General features: G+C 37.7%; 1 protein-coding gene and 1 pseudogene across 4 annotated transcripts in view; one reads left to right on the top strand and one right to left on the bottom strand.

Annotated features, from left to right (window-relative positions):
• Positions 1-23,311, top strand: part of FNDC3A (fibronectin type III domain containing 3A) — a 189,325-nt gene that overhangs the window by 41,289 nt on the left and 124,725 nt on the right. For all 3 annotated transcript variants that reach the window (XM_081127301.1, XM_081127303.1, XM_081127302.1), the window contains one exon: positions 19,479-19,554. In XM_081127301.1, coding sequence (XP_080983427.1) covers positions 19,479-19,554 — 76 coding nt within the window. The remainder of the gene's footprint in view (positions 1-19,478; positions 19,555-23,311) is intronic.
• Positions 5,196-8,438, bottom strand: LOC308553359 (mitochondrial pyruvate carrier 2 pseudogene; annotated as a pseudogene). Its single transcript has one exon. The product of its transcript is annotated as a mitochondrial pyruvate carrier 2 pseudogene (transcript).

A 23,311-nucleotide genomic window follows, 5' to 3' on the forward strand; every position in this document is an offset into this window, starting at 1 on the left:
TCAAGAGTGATTTTTTTTTTGGTAAGTTTTTGTAATTGTAATTTTTTTCTGTTTTGAATAAACATGGCATGAAAAGTGTATCTTGGTTTTAATTTTCACATGTGCTCAAATAGCTTATAGCAGCAACTTCATTTCACTGACTTCTTTTTACGGTCAAGTTTAAGTCTGCTAAGATTTTTTTTCCTGCAAAAATAATAAATATGGTGGATATTCATTTACTTTGAGGCCCCAGGAGTGTCTTCAGTTGTCTTTGTTGTCTCAGGCAGGTCACTGGCTTTACATTGTTTAGATAGTCCAATGCATAAAAGAATCTATTAAACAGTTAATTACAGTATTGTACATTGATGTTGCTACAGTGTGTAGTCTTTTAAAAAGAAAGACAATAGGCTGAAATAAGACCAAATGCCCTCTCAAAACTTTCTTCTTTCTTTTCCTCAAAAAAAAAGATTCTAGCCCATCTGGGTGGTTCTATTGGTTGAGTGTCATCCTGTACACCAAAACAGTTGCGGGTTTAATTCCCAGTCAGGGCACATACCTAGGTTGCAGTTTCAATGCCATCGGGGCGCCTACAAGAGGCAGTCAATCAGTGTTCTCTCCCACATCAGTGCCGCCCACCCCCGCAGTCTGTCTGTCTGTATCTCTCCCCCTTCTTCTCTCTCCAAAATTAAAAAAAACCCTCAGGTGAGGATTTAAAAAAGCCAAAAACCAATATTCTATAGGCAGCATTTTTCCTGAAATCTTGAGGGCACCATAGCTAGCAAGTAACAGTAGTAGCATAGATAGCTACAGTAAACCATCAATTTTTCGGACCTTGATTTATCAGACTTTGAATTTAACAGACAAAATTTCTAGTCCATATGTCATATGTGAAAATTAACACTTAATTTTAAAATGCTTTTAACCAAGATTTGCTTACAATTAAATTAACAGGTTATTTTTTTGTTATTAATTCATCGTTATTTTAAATTTAAGCGAAAAGGCTATATGTTGGAAAAACATTGTAGTAATTTTGCTGACATAAGTAAATATTACATATCTACAACTATAGTGTACATATTTAAATCTAAGAGTCACCACTCATAAGCAATAGTCAGTGAATGATTAGCACATGACACCGCATTTCTCGTGGTAATTGATTCTGTTGTCGTGTGGCACACTTTCTGCAGCAGTTTTAATGTGTGCAGTCTGATATTTCCACACGCTAAGCCATGCCCCAGCCATGTGCATTTATTTACTCGCAGTGACTATTGAATGCTCGAATTTACTAGACCTATTCAGTATAAATTTAAACTTACAGTAATACATATAGAAAACTTTTCTGTGAAATGAAAATTTTCATATATACTTAATTTTAATTACACAAGCATGTCTACAGAAGTAAAAACAGGTAAATTAATTTGTCAATTTTTTTAACATACACGTTCAGGAAAACCTACTTTATTATATAATAGACTTCCAGCTTTAATGGACACCGCCTTGCCCAGATTAGTTTGTTATAGCGAGGTTTTACTGTGTAGAGAAGAGGTAGGAGTGGAAGAACCTACTAGATTAAGATTTGAAGGATCAGGTTGTATCATTGAGTCTAGAGAACTGGTTTTTAGATAGGATTTGAAAAACAGGTTTCAGAAGGTGGAATAATGCCTTAAATTCTGACTAGCAGAGTATCTTGTACTTTGATAGGAAAGATAAAGATGAATGGGAAACACACATGAACTTGGTTCATAGATTTAGACTTGATTTGGGTGAACTCATACAAATTATTTAACTCATTTGAGTATGTTTGCTTCTCTGTAAAGTGGAGGTAATAATAACTTCTTTAGAGTAGCTATAGCTATGAGGTTCAAATGAGCCTGAAGGAACTCAGTAAATGTTTCCTGAATCTGATATGAAGTACTCAATAAATATTTAAAAGACTGAAGAAACTCTAAAGATATTCCTTTCAAGACTTAATAGAGGTAGTTATAGTAAGCAGTAGGTCAAAAAACTAAGAGATAGTTATACTAAAGTGTAAATGTAAAATAAAAGTGGACCAATAGCTGTGGTAGGAATGGAAGGAACTGAACAAAAGTAGATAACAGGTGGGAGGTCAATAAACTTGAAAACAGGCATTTCTTTGCTTTAACTTAGGAACTTATTGGTATGCCATGCATGACCAAGTTAGTGCTTTCCTGTAGAGATATAATACCAGGTTGGTGACTGGAGTAAAAAACCAAACTCAAAGATAGTTCCTGACAGGAGGAAGTATCAAGTAGATGCATGATGCTAAAAATTCTGGATCATAGCTTGTCCCTTGTCTTGACTTTCTTGGGAATATATTATGGGATGATTTCTGATTCACCTCTTGGGATCAGGTTAATTTCTTATAGTTGGTCATTAGGTTATCTATTGTCTCATCAATATTTCCTGGTTTTATATAGAAAACATTTGATACTATGAGATATTATATATAGTGGGTCTTTTGGCATATGAATTATACTAGAGGGAATCCCTCCTGACATCATTGTTACCAGTGTTGCTTTTAGGGAAGCAGTAAGAGACATTTATTACTCATTTTGGCTAGCAGCATCTGAACTGTATTTGTGTGTGTGTGTGTGCGGGGGGGCGGTTAAGGAATATTCATCCCCTTTTTTTTAAATTATTAAACTTTGTTTTTAGAGCAGTTTTAGGTAACAGAAATTAGGCAGAGAGCTTCACTCATATACCTGAGATGTTAATAACACTGGTTCCCTATTATTAACATCTTATGTTGATGAGATATATCTGTAACAATTATTATTAAGTTCTACAGTTTACATTAGGGTTCACTCTTGGTGTTTTACAGTTCTTTGGGTTTTGGCAAATGTATAATGTCATATCACCATTACAATATCACAGAAAATAGTTTAACTGTCCTAAAATTCCTCTGTGCTCTACCTAGTCAACCCTCCCTCACTTCCCACCTGACCCCAACCCCTGGCAATCACCAATATTTATACTGTCCCTATAATTTTATTTTTTTTAGAATGTCATACAGTTGGATTCATACATTATATAGCCCTTTCAGATCAACTTCTTTCACTTAGTAGTGTGGTCTAGATAATTTATTTTCATGGCTTACTAGCTCATTTCTTTTTATTATTGAATAATATTTTATTGTATGAATGTACCATAGTGTTTATTCACCTACTGAAGGACTTGGTTGTTTTCAGTTTTGGGCAATCATAAACAAAGCTGCTTTAAACATTCATGTGCAGGTTTTTGGATGGACATAAATTTTCAACTCAATTGGGTAAATACCTAGGAGCATGATTGCTGGATCATGTATGGTAAGGTTATGTTTATAAGAAACTGCCAAACTGTTTTCCGAAGTGCTTGTACCAGTTTGCATTTTCAAGCATGTGCTTGATTTGAGATTATATCTTTTTTTAATAATTTTTTAGTCTGCAATTACAGTTTACATACAATAGTCTATTAGTTTTAAGTGTACATCATAGTGATTAGACATTTATATAACTTGGAGTGATCACCCTGAGAAATCTAGTACCCATCTGACACCACACATAGTTATTACAATATTATCGACTATATTACCTATGCTGTACTTTACACCCCCATGACTATTTTGTAACTACCAATTAGTACTTCTTAATCCCTTCCCCTTTTTTACCCATCCCCCAACCCCCTCTCATCTAGCAACCATCAAAATGTTCCCTGTGTCTATGAGTTTGTTTCTGTTTTGTTGCCTCATTTATTTTGTTTTTTAGATTTCACATATAAGTGAAATCATACAGTGTTTGTAGTTCTCTCTCTGACTTGTTTTACTCAGCACAATACCCTCTGGGTCCATCAGTGTTGTTGCAGATGGAAAAGTTTTATTCTTTTTTTATGGCTGAGTAATATTCCATTGCATGTATATACCGCTTCATCTTTATCCATTCATCTATTAACGGACACTTAGGTTGCTTCCATTATCTTGGCTATTGTGAATAATGCTACAGTGACTATATGGATGCATGTGTCTTTTCGATTTAGTGTTTTGGGTTTCTTGGGATAAATACCCAGAAGTGGAATTGTTGGGTCCTTTTTCCCTTGTTATAGCCTTTATTTTGAAGTGTGTTTCGTCTGGTGTAAGTATTGCTACCCCAGCTTTTTTTTTCTTCCTTTCTATTTTTATGAACTTTCTCCATCCCGTTACTTTCAGTCTGTGTGTATGTTTTTCAGTCTGAAGTGAGTCTCTTGTAATGTGAGGGTCTTGTTTTCTTAATCTATTCAGCCATCCGATATCTTTGAAAGGAGCATTTAAAATTTACTTTTAAAGTAATTGTTGATAGATATGTAGTTGTTGCCATTTTATTAATAACATATTCATTTATTTTAGGATAGTTCATTGATTTTTTTAGAGAAAGAAGAAGGGAGAGGGAGAGAGAAAACATCAATGTGAGAGTGTAACATTGATCGGCTGCCTCTTCCTGCACGCCCCCTTCTGGGGATTGAGCCTGCAACTCGGGCATGTGCCCTGAGCAGGAATCAAACCAGCAACCTCTGGGTGCATGGGACTCTGCCCAGCCAACTGAGCCTCACCAGCCAGGTCTTATTATTTATATTTTTTATCTTTTTTTTTTTTTCGGAAGAAGAAGTCTCTTTACCATTTCTTACAATGCTGTTTTGGTGGTGATGAACTCCTTTAGCTTTTTCTTATATAGGAAGCTCTCTATTTGTCCTTCAATTCTAAATGATAGCTTTGTTGGATAGAGTAATCTTGGTTGTAGGTAGTTTCTTTTCATCCCTTTGAATATTTAATGTCAGTCCCTTCTGGCATGAAATGTTTCTGTTAAGAAGTCAGTTGATAGTCTTATGGGAGCTCCCTTGTAAGTAACTGCTTTTCTTGGCTGCTTTTAAGATTCTCTGTTTAATTTTTGGCATTTTAATTGTGATGTGTGTTGGTGTGGGCCTCTTTGGGTTCATCTTGTTTGAGAGACTATGCACTTCCTGGGCTTTTATGTTTACTTCACCAGGTTAGGGAAGTATTTCATCATTATTTCTTCTAATAGTTTTTCAATTCCTTGCTCTCCTTTTTTTTTTTTTTGCTGTTAATAATTTGCTTTATTTTTCTGTTGAATCGTGTACTCCCAGTTGTTAGAATTTTATTATGCACTTCAATCATTAGCACAGGGAGTGTCACCTTACCAATAACCAAATGATAAATCAAACTAGGTCCCAGTGGTTATGGCTACGTCTAGGTTGTTGGGATGATTAGGAGCTCTTTTATTTGTTTGCGTTAGCTTTTCGTTCTTGGTTATATCTCCAAATATGAAAGAGCTGAGAGGCTCCTGCTGCACTGACAAAGAAATTAACAGCAAACAGACTCCCGTTTTTTGGAATAATTACAAGTGAGTATCTTGACCAAATAAGCCCTGTAGCCAGCAAAACAGCAGATTGAGCTGTGCTGAGTGTTTCTGCAGGTCTGGCCATGTCAGCCAATCCAACACACACCAACCCCCATTTCATAATTGGAGCCCAGAAAAAAACTGTTCTGGGACCTGCCGGGTGGTTGTACAGCGGCCTCAGTTTCTCAGGCAGCATGAGCTCCACTTTATCAAGGACCTGGCGGTAGGTGGCCCTCAGGCCTCGGATGCCGGCAGCTGACATCTCTGCGGACAAGGGATCGTGGCCCAGTGGGCAGGTGGGTGGCTGTGTACTGGTCCCTGGCTGACGACGAAGGGAAGCTCGTCACTCTCCCCCACCTCAGGGCCTCGCGTCCTTCTCTTCTTCCCTAGGGTGCTCTTCCCACTGCCGCTCAGCCTGCCCCCCACCCCCCCGCAAATCACCGTTGCTCACGCTCTCATCTTTCTGCTACCCCTATCATGTGAGTGTTGGTATGCTTGATGTTGTTCCTGAGGCCCCTTAAATTGTCCTCATATTTTTAACTTATTTTTTCTTCTTGCTGTTCTGATTGGGTATTTCTGCTCCTTTGTCTTCCAAATTGCTGATTCGGTCATCTGCTTCATCTAATCTACTGTTGATTCCCTCTAATATATTGTTCATTTCAGCTTATGGCTGGTTCTTGTTTATGTTTTCTATCTTCATTTTTATGCTTCGTATCTTTTTGTTGATTTTCTGACTGATATCATTGAGCATCTTTTTAACCAGTGTTTTAAACTCTGCATCTGGTAGATTGCTTGTCTCCATTTTGTTTAGTTCTTTTTCTGGAATTTTGTTCTGTTCTGTAATTTGGGATATTTTTCTTTATCTCCTTATTTTGGCTGCCTTCCTGTGTTGTTTTTATGTATTGGTAGATCTGCTATATCTCCCAGTCTTGGTATAGTGGCCTTATGTAGTAAGTGTCCTGTGGGGCCCAGTGGTGAGACTTCCTGGTCACCTGAGCTGTATGCTCCAGGAGTGTCCCCTGGGTGGGTTGTCTGTTTCCTCCTGTTGTAGTTGAGCCTTGATTGCTATTAGCACATCAAGTGGAAGGGATTGACCCTTATACTGATTGGTTGTGAGGATTGGCCATGACTACAATGGAGTAGCTGTTGTGCAGGAGGCGACCCTATCCCTATGGTGCAGGATTTGCTTTAGCAGGGCTCTGGTGCCTGTTGAGACTGCTCTTTGGGTGTGTCTTTTATAGAGGTGGTTGGGTGATGCTCTGGTGTGGTATAAAGCTGGCCATTGGGTGTGTTGTTACTGGGACCTCTTGGGCAGGGGGGCTCTGGTGCAGGCTAGAGTTAGCTGCTGCCTGTGTCCTGGCTAGGGCCACTTGGTCTGAGCTACCAAGTGATCTGCCAGTGGTTGCTACTTGTACTGGGCTTGGAGGTGCCTTTAAGAGGCTAAGCTGTGAATTGAGGCTGGCTGCCACTAGTGCCGGATGTGGGGCTGCTTAACAAGAGATACGGGGTATGCTGAGGCCAGATGCTGCTTTTTTGGGGTTTGTGAACCTTTGAGAGATTTTAGGAAATTTGCATCATGAGCCAAGACAGGCCATTTGTATGGAAAAGCCACTGGAAGAGGCTTGGGTGGTTCTGTAGGTTGAGTTGGGTAGGGTAGGGTCTCACAAAATCACCAAGTTATTCTCTGGTGCCTTTTGAGCCAATGCCCCTTTGCTGGAGTTCAGAGTGAGTGATTCCATCTGCAATTAAGTCTGTACGTGGGCCTTTTAAGAGGAAGGCCTGGGATTCCAGAAGCCCTTCATCTCACTCAGCTACAATCCCTGATGGTTTTCACAGCCAGAAATTATGGAGACTTCTCTTTTCAACATTGGAACCCTTGGCTTGGTATCCTGGTGTGGAGCTGGGATCCCTTGCTCCTCAGGGGAAACATTTACAGCCAAGATATCCCTCTCAATCTTGAACCACCACACATTGTTTGAGCCCAGCCTGTTCCTCATCTTCCCCCAGCCCCCATCAGTCTCCATGTGGTTTCTGTATATCCTTAGTTATAGGCTCTGTTAGACTTCAGGCTTCGGCTGTACAGTGGTCTTTAATTGCCTGGTACTTGGCTCTGAGATGATTTAAGGCAAGGGAAACACAGGTTTCGTCTGTGTAAGAGTTCAGTAAGAAGTACGTTGGAACTGTAGACTTGTAGTTGGTTGGTTTGCATATGAGAAGTGTGTTCCTGGCTGAGCTCTTGCTCTGTGTAAGAATTAGTTAACCATTGGGGAAGGGGCAATCTCTCTGTGGCCAGCTCTGCTAAAATGCCAGAGCATCAAGAACATAGAAAATAAGAAAACATAGTTAATGTAATTTGCCCTGTGATTAATGCATGCCAAGTAGACAAATATAGAATTTAAGAAAACATAGTACATACTCTCATAAAACATCATAAGAAAACTACAAACCAATATCCCTTATGAATGTAGACAAAATCTTCAACAAAATACCTGCAGACCAAATACAGCAACATATAAAATGGGTTATATATTACAATTAAGTGGGATTTATCCCAGGAATGAAAAAAGGATTCAGTATACATAGACTCCAAAAAAGAATTTGATGAAATTCAACACCCATTTATGATAAAAACACTCCATAAACTAGGAACAGAAGGTAATTTCCTCAAACTCATAAGGGGCATTTATTTAAAAAAAAAAAAAACACAACCTTAAGCATTACATACTTAATGGTGAAAGACTGAATGTTTTTCAAGATCAAGAATTAAGACAAGAATATCTTGCTTTCACTACTTCTGTTCAACATTATACTGGAAGTTCTAGCCAGGGTAAATAAGCAAGTAAAGGAATTAAAGGCATTTGGATTAGAAAAGGAATAAAACTATCTCTTCTCAAATGACGTAGTTTTGTGAAAAGAAAATCCTGAAGAATCCACTAAAAAACCCAAACTGTTAGAACTAATGAGTTCAGCAAGGTTGTAGAATAAAAGTTCAATATAGAAATATCAATTATATTTCTATACTAGCAATGAACAATCTGAAAATGAAGTTAAGAAAACATTTCCATTTACAGTAGTATCAAAAAAAAATAGGAAGAAATTTTAACAAAAGAACTACAAGACTTGTATACTGAAAATTGCAAAACACTGTTGAAAGGAAGACCTAAAAAAAATAGAAAGACACCCTGATCTTAGATCAGAAGATTTAATATTGTTTAGATAGCAGTACTTTCTAAATTATACAGATTTAACACATCACTTACCAAAATCCCAGCTGAATTACTTGTAGAAATTGACAAGTAGATTCTAAAATTCATATGGAAATGCTAAGAATCCAGAATAGCTAAAACAGTTTTGAAATAGAACAAAGTTGAAGGACTCAACATCTTATAATTTCAAAACTTGCTATAAAGTTACAGTAATCAAGACAGTGTGGTACTGGAATAAGGATAGACATGTATAGATCAGTGGAGTAGAATTTAGAGTCCTAAAACAAATCCTTACATTTATGATTGGTTGCCTTTTGACAAAGATCCCAAAATGATTCAATGAGAAAAGAACAGTATTTTCCCCAAATGGTGCTGAAACAACTAGATATCCACATGCAAAAGCATGAACTTGGATTTCTACCTCAGAAAGTATACAAAAATCAACTCACAACGAATCAAAACCTGAAATAAGAGCTGGACTATAAAAACTCTTAGAATAAAATATAGGGGTATATATAATTATCATATGACCCAGAAATTCTCCTAGGTATATACTCAATAAAAAAACCCCATGTTCACATAAAAACTTCTATCGTCATGAATTTTTTTTATTGAAAATTTTTAATGTTGACATTAATGCAGACTTCCCTCATCACCTCCCCCCTCCTACCCCTGCCTCCTACCTATCCCTACTTCCCCCTCCCTTGGCCTTCACCACACTATTGTTTGTGTCCCCAGGATGTACACATAAGTTCTTTAGCTAATCCCTTCAGCTTCTTTATCCAGTCACACCCACCTCCCTCCCCTTTGGCACCCGCCAGTCTATTCCAGGTATCCATGCTTCTGGTTCCATTTTGTTTGTTAGTTTATTTTGGTCATTAGATTCTACATATTAGTGACATCATATTCTTTTTGTCTTTCTCTGACTGGCTTATTTCACTTAGCATAATACTCTCCAGGTCCATCCATGCTGTCGAAAAGGGTAAGGGTTTCTTCTTTTTTACAGCCACATAGTATTCCACTGTGTAAATGTACCACAGCTTTTTATCTACTGATGGGCACTTGGGCTGTTTCCAGATCTTTACTATTGTAAATAACACTGCTGTGAACATGGGGGTGCATATATTCTTTCTGATTTGTGTTTTAGGACTCAGGATATATTCCTACAAGTGGAATCACTGTGTCAGAAGGCAGTTTCATTTTTAATTTTTTGAGGAAACTCCATACTGTTTTCCACAGTGGCTACATCAGTCTGCATTTCCACCAACAGTGCAGTAGGGTTCCATTTTCTCCACATCCTCACCAGGATTTGTTGTTTGTTGATTTTGGGTAGTAGCCATTCTGACAGGTGTGAGGTGATACCTCATTGTAATTTTAATTTGCATCTCTCATGATTAGTGATCTTTAGCGGTTTTTCATATGTCTATTGGCCATCTGTATGTCCTCTTTGGAGAATTGTCTATGCAGGTCCTTGGCCTATTTCTTAATTTGATTGTTTGTCTTCCTGTTGTGGAGCTGTATAAGTTCTTTATATATTTTGGAAATTATCGCCTTAACAGATGTATTATTGACAAATATGTTTTCCCATACAGCGGATTCTCTTTTCATTTTGTCGATGGTTTCTTTTGCTGTGCAGAAGCTTTTTGACTTGATGTAGTCCCATTTGTTTATCTTTTCCTGAGTTTGCTTTGCCCTCGGAGATATATCAGCAAAAATATTGCTGTGAGAGATATCTCATATTTTACTGCCTATTTTCTTCTAGGATTTTTTAGGTTTCACCACTTACATTTAAGTCTTTTATTCACTTTGAGTTTATTATTTTGTATGGTGTAAGTTGGTGGTCTAGCTTCACTGTTTTGCTTGTATCTGTTTAATTATCCCAACACCATTTATTGAAGAGACTATCTTTACTCTGTTGTTTATTCTTGCCTCCTTTGTCAGATATTAATTGACCATAAAGGCGTTGATTGATTTCTGGCTCTCTGTTGTGTTCCATGATCTATATGCCTGTTCTTATGCCAGTACCAGGCTATTTTGATTACCGTGACCTTTGTAGTGTAGTTTGATATCAGATATTTTGATTCCTCCAACTTCGTTCTTCATTCTCAAGATTGCTGTGTCTATTTGGATTCTTTTTTGGTTCCATATAAATTTTTGGAATATTTGTTCTAGATCTGTGAAATATGCCATTGGTATTTTAATAGGGATTGTGTTGAATCTATAATTTCTTTGGGTAGTATGGATTTAATGTTAACTTCCAGTCCATGAACATGGTATAGGCTTCCACTTATTTGTATCTTCCTTTATTTCTTCATTATCATTGTAGGTCTCTGAGTTGTAATGTTAAATGGGGTTGTTTTCTTAGTTTTTCTTTCTAATAGTTCATTATTGGTGTATAAAAATGCAATCAACTTCTGGATATTAATTTTGTATTCTGCAACTTTGCTGAATTCATTTATTAGATCTAGTAGTTTCTTGATGGAGTGTTTAGGGTTTTCTATATACAATTTCATGTCACCTGCAAATAATGACAGTTTTACTTCCTCCTTTCCAATTTGGATACCTTTTATTTCTTCTTGTCTGATTGCTGGGGGTAGGGCTTCCAGTACTATGTTGAATAAGAGTGATGAAAGCGAACATCCCTGTCTTCTTCCTAATCTTAAGGGAAATGCTTTTAGTTTTTGCCCATTGAGGATGATATTGGCTGTAGGTTTTTCACATATGGCCTTTATTATGTTGAGGTGAGTTCCCTTTATTCCACTTTGCTGAGTTTTTCTCATAAATGGGTGGTAGATTTTATCAAATGCTTTTTCTGTATCTGTTGATACAATCTTGTGATTTTTATCTTCCATTTTGCTTATGTAATGTGTCACATTTATTGAATTGCAAATATTGTACCAGCATTGCATCCCCAGAATAAATCCCACTTGATCATGGTGTATGGTATTTTTAATGTTTTGCTGGATCTGATTTGCTAATATTTTGTTGAGGATTTTAGCATCTATGTTCATCAACGATATTGGCTTATAATTTTCTTTCTTTGTTGTGTCTTTGTCTGGTTTTGGTATTAGGATAATGTTGGCCTCATAAAAAGAGTTTGGAAATCTTCCCTTCTCTTGAATTTTTTGGAATAGTTTGAGCCGGATAGGTGTTTGTTCTCTTTTGAATGTAGTAAAATTTGCCTGTGAAGCCATCTGGGTCAAGACTTTTGTTTGCTGGGAGTTTTTTGATTAGTGCTTCAGTTTCATTAGTAGTTAATGGTCTATTTGGGTTTTCTGATTCTTACTGATTGAGGAAGATTGTATGTTTCTAGGAATTTGTTCATTTCTCCCAGGTTGTCTATTTTGTTGGCCTTTAGTTGTCCATAATATTTTCTTACCGTCTTTTATGTTTCTGTGATGTCAGCTGCTACCTCTCCTCTTTCATTTCTGACTTCGCTTATTTGGATCTGCTCTCTTTGTTTCTTGATGCGCCTGGTTAAAGGTTCATTGATCTTGTTGATCCTTTCAAAGAGCCAGCTTTTGGTTTCATTTATCTTTTGTATTGTTTTTTTTAGTTTCCCTGTCATTTACTTCTGCTCTGTTCTTTATTATTTGCCTCCTTCTACTTACTCTGGGCCTTGCATGCTGTTCTTTTTCCAATTCTTTTATGTGTAGATTTAGATTGTTTACTAGAGATTTTCCTTGCTTCTTGAGGCTGCCTGTCAATATCAGTCAAATCCAGATGATCCAGAGTATCATTTAAAATTGCTGTTTCCTTGTTGATTTTTTGTCTAGAAGATATGTCAATTGATGACAGTGGGGTTTTAAAGTCCCCTACTATGACTATTTTGCTATCAGTCTCTCACTTAAAGTCCACCAAAAGTTTTTTTTATATATTTTGGTGCATATGTGTTTATAAGGGTTATATCCTCTTGTTGAGTCAGCCCCTTTATTGTTATATAGTGACCTTCTTTGTTTCTTGTTATGGCCTTTGTTTTGTCAGATATAAGTATTGCTACCCTAGCTTTTTTTTTTTTCCCCATTTGCATGGAATTCTTTTTTTCCATCCCTTCACTTTCAGCCTGTGTGTATCTTTTGTTCTGAGTTGAGTCTCTTATAGACAGCATATATATGGGCCTGGTTTTCCTATCCATTCAACTACCCTGTATCTTTTGATTGGAGCATTTAATACATTTACATTTAAGGTTATTATTGATAGGTACTTATTTATTGCCCTTATTTTTTTCTTCATACTTATGTTCCTCTCTGTATTTCTTCTTAAAGCAGTTCCTTTAACATTTCTTACATTGCTGGTTTAGTGGTTATGAACTCCTTTACTCTTCTTTTGTCCGGGCAGCTCTTTATTTTGCCTTCGATTTTAAATGATAGCCTTGCTGGATAGAGCAGTTGTGGGTGCAGGTGCTTGCTTTTCATTACTTTGAATATTTCATGCCAATCCCTTCTGGCCTGAAGTTTTTCTGTTGAGCAATCAGCTGACAGGGAACTCCCTTGTAGTTAACTGTTTCTCTTTTGCTGCCTTTAAGATTCTTTGTCTCTAATCTTGGCCTTTTAAATTATGATGTGTCTTAGTGTGGGTCTCTTTGCGTTTATCTTGTTTGGGACTCTCTGTGCTTCCTGAACTTGTTTGACATTTTCCTTCGCCAGGCTAGGGAAATGTTCTGTCATTATTTTTTCAAACAGGTTCTCTATCCCTTGCTCTCTTTCTTCTCCTCCTAGCACCTGTATGATGTGGATGCTGTTACATTTCATGTTGTCTCCAAGTTCCCTTGAACTATATCATCCTTTTTAATTATATTTTCTTTTTGCTGTTCTGATTTATTTTTTTCTATTTTGTCTTCTAATTCACTAATTCAATCCTCTGCTTTTTCCAGACTACTGGCTATGCCTTCCAGTGTATTCTGTATTTCATATATGGCATTCATCATTTCTGACTGATTACTTTTCATGATTTTTTGTCCTTCATGCTGCTGCTGTTCTCACTAAGTTCCTCGAGTATCCCTATAACTATTAGTTTGAATTCTCTATCTGATAAATTGTTTGCCTTTATTTCATTTACCTTTTTTTCTAGAGTTTCCTCCTGTTCTTTCATCTGGGGCCTGTTTCTTTGTCTTCCCATTTTGGCTGTCTCATTGTGTTTGTTTTTTTGTATTAGATAGGATTGCTGTCTCCCAGTCTTGATGGGGTGGCCTTCTGTAGTAGGTGTCCTGTGGTCCAGTCTTCTTGATCTCCTGAGCTGGATGCTCTAGGACTGTCCCTTGTGTGGGTTGCTTGGGCCCTCCTGTTGTAATTGGGTCTTGATTGCTGATGGCCCTTTCGTGCTTGGGATCTACCCTCAGTCTGGCTAACCATGAGCTTCAACCCCACAACCATGGCGTGCAAACAGCTTTTCAGGTGCAGTCTCGAGGTTCCTTGATGGGTTAGTAGCACAATCATTAACCCTTTAGGCTGGTTGTATATAGAGATAAACCTTTATCACCATGTATTAGATGCTGTCCAGGGGCTGCCCCCCAAGGTGGGGTTGTTCCTAGCAGTGTCAGGAGCCTTCCAAGATCCACCTTTGGATTGCCGTTTTTCTAGTTAGGTTGAGGTCTGGTGTGGTCTGAGACCCACCATTGGTTCTGGGTCCTTTTTGGTGGGTTTCAGATGCAGTTTGCTGTCAGATGTAGTTTTTACCTGGCCTTCGGCTACCTGTGTATAGTTATTACTCTGTTCACTGTTTGTGTCAGTGTCTACTAGACCTGTGTGTGTATGGGAGGGGCCAGTCTGTGTAAATGGTTTGCTTCTTTTAGCTTCGAGCTTGGAGCAGATCTGTGGGTGGACCGAGGCTCCCTGAGGTCCACCTCCACCTGACAGCTATTCTGCTTCTCCCCTGAGGTTGCCTTGTCTTCTCCAGAGCCTTTTGAAGAGAGTCTGTGAGATGGACTCAGGCTGGCCTGGCTCAGGCTTCCTCTGCTTGGAGATTACAGTCAGATATTCTCAGTGCAGGGAAATTAGTCTCTGCTTCCAAGTCAGACTCCTCAGTCTTTAACAGACTCCCCAACTCTAGTTTCCCCTAATGGGACTTGCTGCAGGTTCCAGTTGTTTACAGCCTGCAGTCTTCAGAAGCAGTTTCAGCTGCCCTGGGCTCAGGGATTGATTAAAAGAGTCCCCAGTTCAGGATATTGCCAGCCCAGCCCACAGGAGGGGGCTAAGCACTTCCTCCCAGTCCCAGACAATAGCTTCTGTGGGTCTTAAACTTGAAATGTCCCATTCTCAGCTGTTCTCCTGTTCTCCACATAATTTCCCAGCGGGATTATCTAGGACTTCACAGGACTGAACCAGTCTTCTGTTAGGAATGGTGTTCGCAGCCTGCTTGGCGGAACTCACAAGGAGATTGGATCAGCCACCCCACAATGCAGTCACAGAGCTCACCAGACAGAAGCCTTCCCAGGGGATACAGTCCAAGAATCCCAGCTCTGCATAGAACCAGTTACCCTTGTGCCACCAGTCCAAGCTTGAGCAGGTAGAAAATAAGCCCCACACAGGACTCCGATCTCTGTGCAGCTGGTCTCAGTAAAGTGGGAGCCGAAATTCCCAGACCTGTGTTGGTCCTCTGTGCCACCATCCTAGCAGGACAGAGCAGGACATTAGGTTTCACCAGTGGGAGGAGGAGTTCTGACCCTGTGCATGAGGTGAGAGAAGTCATTCCCCCTTCCCCAAGCCAAACAGCTTAATGACTGACTGGGACGCTGCACAATGCTTTTCAAGAAAGGAGAGGGTCCCGCCAAGTCACTGCTGCGTATAGCCTGCAGACCCCTCCACCGGACCCAAACACGACTGCGCAAACTTCCTAGCAGTCAGAGTCCGGAGCAAACTTCTCAGGCTGGGGATGCTAACAATAGGAGTGCTCCTTCACCATAAAGATGTGGTCCAAATCTGCCAGGCCCACAGAATCCACCTGGATCCCTTTGTCCGATGCTCCGCAGGCTCTTCTTCCCATCTCTGCTGCTTTGGGTTAGGGATCCCTGTGTATGGTTGAGACCCCACACTCGCAGGGGGAGGGAGCTTTGCAGCCATATCCTTTGGTCCGCTCAGCCACCACACCGCTAGAGGAGGGCTCCCCCTTTTAATGACTCTCCTCCTCTTATCAGTCTCTATGTGGTTTCTTCAGTGCTCCATAGATACAATATTTCCAATCAGCTACACTTCACTTGGTTTTTCAAGTTGATTGAACAGTATTTTAGCTGTAAATCAGGTCCCTGCCTACACTACTTCCAGCTACTTGCCTCTTCCTGAACCTATCTTCATGATTTCTAGTGAGGCATAAGTAAGAAGAAAAAAAATAAATATTGTACTTTATCAAAATTGAAAAATTTTGTGTTTTAAGGGACTGGTATCATAAAACTGAAATTACAGCCCACAAAATAAGAAAATATTTGCAGATCATCTTTCTGATTAAGGGGCTTATATTTAGAATATATAAATAACTTTTACAACTCAACAAGAAAAAGACAACCCAATTAAAAAGTCAGCAAAGGTTTTAAATAGTCATTTCTTCATAGAAATTATGTATGTGGCCAGGAAGTACATGAAAATTTGCTCAACAGCGTTGGCTAGTATGGCTCAGGTGGTTGAATGTCTTTCTGTGCACCAAGAGGTCACTGGTTAGATTCCTGGTCAGTGCACTTGCCTGGATTGTGGGCTCAGTCCCCAGTTGGGGGCGTGCAGGAGGCAGCTGATCGATGTTTCTCTGTCATCAATGTTTCTATCTCTCCCTCCCCCTCTCTCTAAAAATCAATAAAACATTTTTTAAAACATAAATAAATAAGTTAATGCATTAAAAGAAACCTACTTAGATGACTACTATAGCCTCCTGACAGGTCTTCCTATAACTGGTTGCTACAGTGCAGCCAGGGTGGTCCTCCATAGCACTGCCTGCATAAGTAACACTCTTCATTGCCCTTAGAATGACTCTCAAGAGCTGGCTTGTGTCTACTTTTAAATTTGCAGTAGCCACGTTAAAAAAGTAAAAACGGTTGAAAAGGTGAATTTATATCCTTAAATTATATATAAATTAAAACCGCAATAAGATACCACAACACACCTGTTAGAGTGCCTAAAATTAAAAAGACTGACTACATCAAGTGTTGACAAGGATGTGGAGAAAATGGAACTCTCACATACTGCTGGCAGGAATGTAAAATGGTACAGCCACGTTCAAAAACAGGTTACCAGTCTCTTAAAAAGTTAAACATCTACCATGTGATCCAGCATTCCGCTCCTGAGTGTTTACCCAAAGAAATTAAAGTGCATGTCCATACAGAGGTTTTTACACAGATGTTCCTAGCAGGTTTATTTGTAATGGCCCCAAACTGGACACAGTATAAACGTGCATCCTTAGGTGAATAAATGAACGAATTGTAGTCAATCCATACAGCAGCATCCATCTCAAATATGAAGATACGAACTACTGCCACATGCCACTATATGCGTGAGCCTCAAAGTAATTCTGCTCAATGGAACAATCCAGACCAAAAAATACATACTGTATTATTTTAATTATTTAAACTTGTAGAAAATGCCAACTCATCTATAGTGACAGAAAATGGATCAGCAGTCACAGGGGGAAACCTTTTGGAATGATGGAAATGTTTCTTCATTGTGGCGATAACACTTAAGTGTACATATGTCAGAACATCTGTACATTTTAAACAAGAAACGATTAATATTTTAAATTTCAAAATAAAAAAAGTAAAAACAGGTGAAATTAATTATGATAATGCTTATTTAACTCAGTATGTCCAGAATATTATTTCAACATGTAATCAGTATAAAAACTATTAGCAAGGTATTTACATTGTTGGAGTTTTTTTGTACCAAGTCTTTGAAATCCAGTATGTATTTTACACTTATAGCACATCTAAATACAGATTAACCATATTTCAAGTACTTGATAATCAGCCACAACTTAAATTTAGAAACAGTAGAAGATGGCCATGAAGACAAAAGCAGATAACATTGGCTGTAAGAAAATAAACAATTGTGTTAAAAATGAAGAAGAAAGAAACTAGGGATATAATTTCAGTATAATATAGTACAATATTATTACTATTATTTTTTAAGTATATTTTTATTGAATTTAGGGAGAGAGAAGGGGCAAGAGAGCGAAACGTTGATGAGAGAGAAACATCGATTTGCTGCCTCCTGCATAGTCCCTTCTGGGGATTGAGCCCGTAACCCCGGCTTGCGTCCTGACTGGGAATCTAACTGGCAACCTCTCACTGCATGGGAAAACGCTCAACTGAGCCACACCTGCCAGGACTTAGTATTATTAATATGCAAGGAATTAATACAATTCACTAAGAACTCTTAAAACCCCAAAAGATAACATAAACAGCCAGTTTACAAAAGAGCTAGCAACAAAAATAAAATATAGCATCTAACCTCATTAAAAATCAAGTGCAGCCCAGCTGGGCATGGCTCAGCAGTTGAGCATTGACCTAGGATCCAGGAGACCATGGTTCGATTCCCAGGCAGGGCACATGCCCGGGTTGCAGGCTCGATCCCTAGTGGGGGGCATGCAGGAGGCAGCCAATCAATGACTCTCATCATTGATGTTTCAACTGTCTCTCTTCCTCTCCCTTCCTCTCTCTGAAATCAATGAAGTTTTTTTTTTTTTTTAAAAAGATTAAAAAAAAATCAAGTGCAAATTTAAAAGATAGTAATATACCATTTTCATCCAGCAAGGTAGCAGAGATTTTAAAACTATAATTTCCATGTTTGTGGAAGATGTAAAAGGATGTTCTCAAAGTCTATGAGGGGGAATATGAATTAGTAAAACTTTTGGTAAAAGCAGTTTAGCAACAGACACAAGAATTCTGTTTCTGGGAATATATCAGAAGGGAACAATACTAATTATATAGAGCGAAAAAGTATAGACCAAAATGCTCTCATCTGCATTGTTTATAATAATAGCAAAATTGAAAACTACTTAATTTTTTTACATTAAGAGAATGGTAAAATAGTTTGTGGTATAGTCATTTGATGAAATATTGTAATAACATGCAAAAGTCTTTTTATAATGTTAGAATACAGAATTGGAGATCATATATCTTTGTTTAAGGAGAAAAATTAAGCCTATGTCTACAGAACAAGACTAAGAAATTCATCAAAATGTTAACAATGTTTATCTTAGGATAGAAGGACCTCAGATTTTTTTTCCAGTTTTGTTTTTCAAATGTAATGAAATTGGTGAGTATTACCTATAAAATGAAAATAAAACTACTTAAATTGGTGGGATTCTTAAATATAATTTGAAATGTCCTACTAATTCAAGTATTCTCTACTTACAAATCTGTACTTTATGTTTTAAAAAACGCAAAACTTACCCTGACTGGTGTAGTTCAGAGGTTAGAGTGTCGGCCCTCGCATTGAAGGGTTGAGGGTTCGATTTCCTGTCGAGGGCATGTACCAGGGTTGCTGGTTTGCTCCCTGCATGTGTGGGAGGCAGCCAGTCAATGTGTGTCTCTCACATCTATATTCTCTCTCTGTCCCTCCCTCCCTCCCTCCCTCCCGTTCTCTCTGAAAAGCAATAGAAGCAGTATCATCAGTTGAGGATTTAAAAAAAAGAAAATGCAGAACAAATATTCTGTGGTTTGGTTCCATCCATGTTTCATAGTGAAGTTTACTGACTTTTCAATAAAAGTTTGCCTCTATCTTTTTCTTATTCCCTCACTTTTGACTTAAGTCTAACCTCCAGAAAAGTGAAATAATATTTTTTTAACTAATGTGTAAAATATGTAATCCCCGTTTTTCCTTTCCAGTTTCATAGGGTTAAATAGCGCACACCTACTCACTTGCTAGCTCTTGATATACTAATTTGCTCTACTGTTGTTTTGATTAATACTTCTTCCCCTCTTTTTAAGGTTATTCTGGTACAAGTTAACCCAGGAGAAGCATTTACAATAAGAAGAGAAGATGGACAGTTTCAGTGCATTACAGGTAAGAATGGTAATTTATTATTGCTGGAGAAAAGAGAAAAGTTATGATACATAAAAATATATATTCTTGTGGTTTCTTCCTTTCTTTCTCTCTACCACCACACCAAGGCAAACTCTGAATACCTCATAGCTTAATGACTGCGGCAGCATCCTGATTAATTTCTTTGTCCTGGTTTCTTGATTAATCTTACTATAATATTATATTGTTTATGTCACTTCCCTGCTCAAAAATCTTCAGTAAATCCAGTTCAGGTTCCTTAATCTTTTTAAAAGATCATTTTATTTTTCTAGTCTTTCAACCCATTTTCCCTTCAGCAGTGTTTTACTTTCAGCTTGGTAAATTGACTTATTCACTGTCTCTTCAATCTGTCTTGTACTTACTGTACCATTCTTCTTATTCTTCTTATCTAGAATTCACCCTTATCACTACCACCCAGCTTATCCAAATGTGACCAAGCTTCAAGACTGAGTTCAGATCTTATCTTTAAAAGGTTTTTTTGTAGTTTTCATTTGCATCTCTCTGATGATTAGTGACTTTGAGCATTTTTTCATGTCTCTTGGCCATCTCTATGTCCTCTTTGGAAAAGTGTCTATTTAGGAAATATAAGAATCCTGAAACACCAATCAGAAAAAAGATATGCACCCCTATGTACATAGCAACACTATTTATAATAGCTAAGATATGGAAACAGCCCAAGTGCCCGTCAGTAGATGAGTGGATAAAAAGGCTGTGATACATTTATACTGTGGAATAGTATGCAGCTAAAGAAGAAGAATCTCTTCCCCTTTGGGACAGCATGGATGGAACTGGAGAGTATTATGCTAAGCGAAATAAGCCAGTCTGAGAAAGACAAGTATCACATGATCTCACTTATATGTGGAATAAAATGAACAAAATAAACTGATGAACAAAATAGATCCATAGAAATGGAAGCATGGAACAGACTGATGAATCTCAGAAGGAAGGTGGAACAGGTGGGGGAGGGTTAGATTAACCAAAGAACTTATATGCATACATGCATAACCCATGGACACAGACAATAGTGTGGTAGGCCTGGGGGCGGGGTGGGGTGGAGGGGGACAGTGGGGGGGAAAGGGGGGATATCTGTAATACTTTTCAGCAATAAGGATAAATTTTAAAATTTTTTTAAAAAATAATGAAGTTTTTTTGTAAAGTTTTTAGTGAGCATTCCCTCCATGTTACTCACTCCCCCCCCTCCCCCCCCACACACACACTTGTGAAAAACAAAAATGTCTTCACATATCACCAAATTTCCCTGGAGGGCAAAATCACTCCCAGTTGAAAATAGCCGCCCTATGTGAAGAAAAAAGCAATAAAAAGTCATTGGCTTTGTAATTAGAGAACCTGGGTTTAAATCCCAACTGTCACTTACTGTATGTATAAACTTTCATATGTTATTTAACCTCTTTCAGGTACATTTCTTATCAGTAAAATTTCCATCCTTGTGAGAATAATAGTACACCTCATAGGATAATATGCATGTAAAGCATTCTAAACCATGCCTAGTACATACTAGGCACTCAATAAATGATGTTGGGTGCTGTGGTGGTGTTTAATAGAAAGTAATTCCATCTCCTGTGAAATTCCATAATATCAATTATTGTGCCATTCATTTGGCAAGTAACTATGTTCTTTCTTAGAACATTTCTTTTAGTTATATTTTTAAAAGGCACTTAAATTTTGTGTGTTTAACTTGAAATGTTTATTCGTTCTCTTCAACTAAGTTTAAGCACTTTGAGGACAGATACCATTTCTTACATTTCTTTATATCCCCTTCAGTTATTGGCCTTCCACATATTGAGTACCTAAATAATAGTGTTGCTTTCATTTGAAAAGCGCACATTAGAAGTAGGGTGACCATATGCCTTATCATCCAACCTAGCATACTTCTGAGAATGAAAGTGGACTCTAGCAATTACTCCAAGGCAACTGGTATCAGCCAAGATTATCCCAGGCAAACCAGGACTTTTGATACCTCCCATTTTACCTGATTTAATCAAAGAAGAAATAGACCTAACTCTTTCTAGAGAAGCAGTTAGCTCAGTAATTACAATAAAAATTTTTAGCCTGCCATCTAAACCTTATATGTCTTAGAATTAGCACTTTCTCTAAGTTAATTTAAATCTTTTGTATGGCAAATAAGATAACTTCAAAATAGGAAGGTTTCACATATTTTGAGCTTAAAAGAAGCCACGTAGCAATTTTTATGCAATATGATTAACTCTGCCTATCTTTACTTGTCAATTAGGTTTTCATAAAAATTATTTTTATACTGGGTACCTCTTAGAATGTAGGTTTCTAAGAGCACCCACTTTAGGTTTGTTTGTATACCTCTTTTCAAATTGTTTTCAATAAATATTGTTTATAATGGACGCATTTTAACTAATATAACATTGATCTTTTTAAACACATCGGCAAATGAGGATACTACACACATTACTATTTTAGGGTGACTTAAAATACCAAAACTGCTAATTGCAGTTGAATAACCACATCTGATTTCTAAGTAATTTATATTTTAAAAGTCAATTGTAACTACAAGTTTTAAACCCCCTCCCTCATAACATTAATTAAATTGATTTTTATATGGCAACCCTTCAGTCAGGCCCAAAAAAGGCTATCTAATTTATAATGTACCTGTAGTACTAACAGTATCCTAATGGTAGAATCTGCCTATATCTGAAGATATTTTTAGGCAGGAACACATTTTTCTGCTTCAGTAGCTTTGGGAGACTCCTCTCTCTATATGACCAATTATAAGAGTGGAAACTTTGTTTTAAAATTATGAGGCAGAGTTTTCTAAAACACAGGAAAGGATAAGGGGAACCAGAAAGAAAGTAAAAAGCTCTTCCCTCTTTGTTTTTGTTAGTCCAAAATTAAAAGATGGGATGTAGGCGGAAAGAGTAGTGGTGAACGAGGGACTAGAGTTTAAGTCTTTGTAAAGACCAGTGTGTCCTCACGCCAAGCAAGAGAAGATAGGATGGGAAAAGACTAACTGCTGGAGCTCATCATCTTCCTTTTCTTCCCCTTTGCCATTGCTAGTTTCTATTACATGGCAGTCACCTTCCTGGACTAGTTCTGGAACTAGGTAAAAAAATAAGAGTAGAAGTGGAGGCAGCACATACCAAAGAAAAAGTCTTAAGGGAAGAAAATAATATGCCAGTAAAACAGAGAGAAAAATAGGACCCTATGGCCCTAAGGCCATAAAGTTAGGAAAGCTTTTTTCCTTCATGGCCACTATTGTAATAAAATAAACCTCTATAGTGAAACCTAAAGAATTGAGGTAAATCCAGTATAATTTAATAGGCATTTCAATTAAAGACTTCTTTTTAACGTAGTTTTATTACCTTTCAAGAATTGACAGAAACAAAACCTAAGTTAGCAGAGATCACAGGGAAATTTAGAGATCTAAATAATCCACTTATGATCCTTTTGTAGTTCATGAGCGTGATTATTGGCCGCTGTGTGACATGTGCCGCCCACGAACCTTGTTACGACGCGGGCACATTACCTGTCTGATGTGAATAAATAAATAAATAAATAAATAAATAAATAAATAAATCACTAATTTTAGTGGAGGTTCAGAATTTGTCAGTTATAGCTAATTATGGGCAGGGCTCTATATATTTATTACTTTTTCTACTATAGCATACTGCTTGGAGAGACAGATTGCTAATATTTTTTTCATGAATTTACTTAGTATCTGCTGAGGTATAATACACCAGCTCCAGGGAAC

Source organism: Miniopterus schreibersii (genome assembly GCF_964146895.1).
Source record: "Miniopterus schreibersii genome assembly, chromosome: 2".
In the NCBI taxonomy this organism is placed as follows: Eukaryota; Metazoa; Chordata; class Mammalia; order Chiroptera; family Miniopteridae; genus Miniopterus; species Miniopterus schreibersii.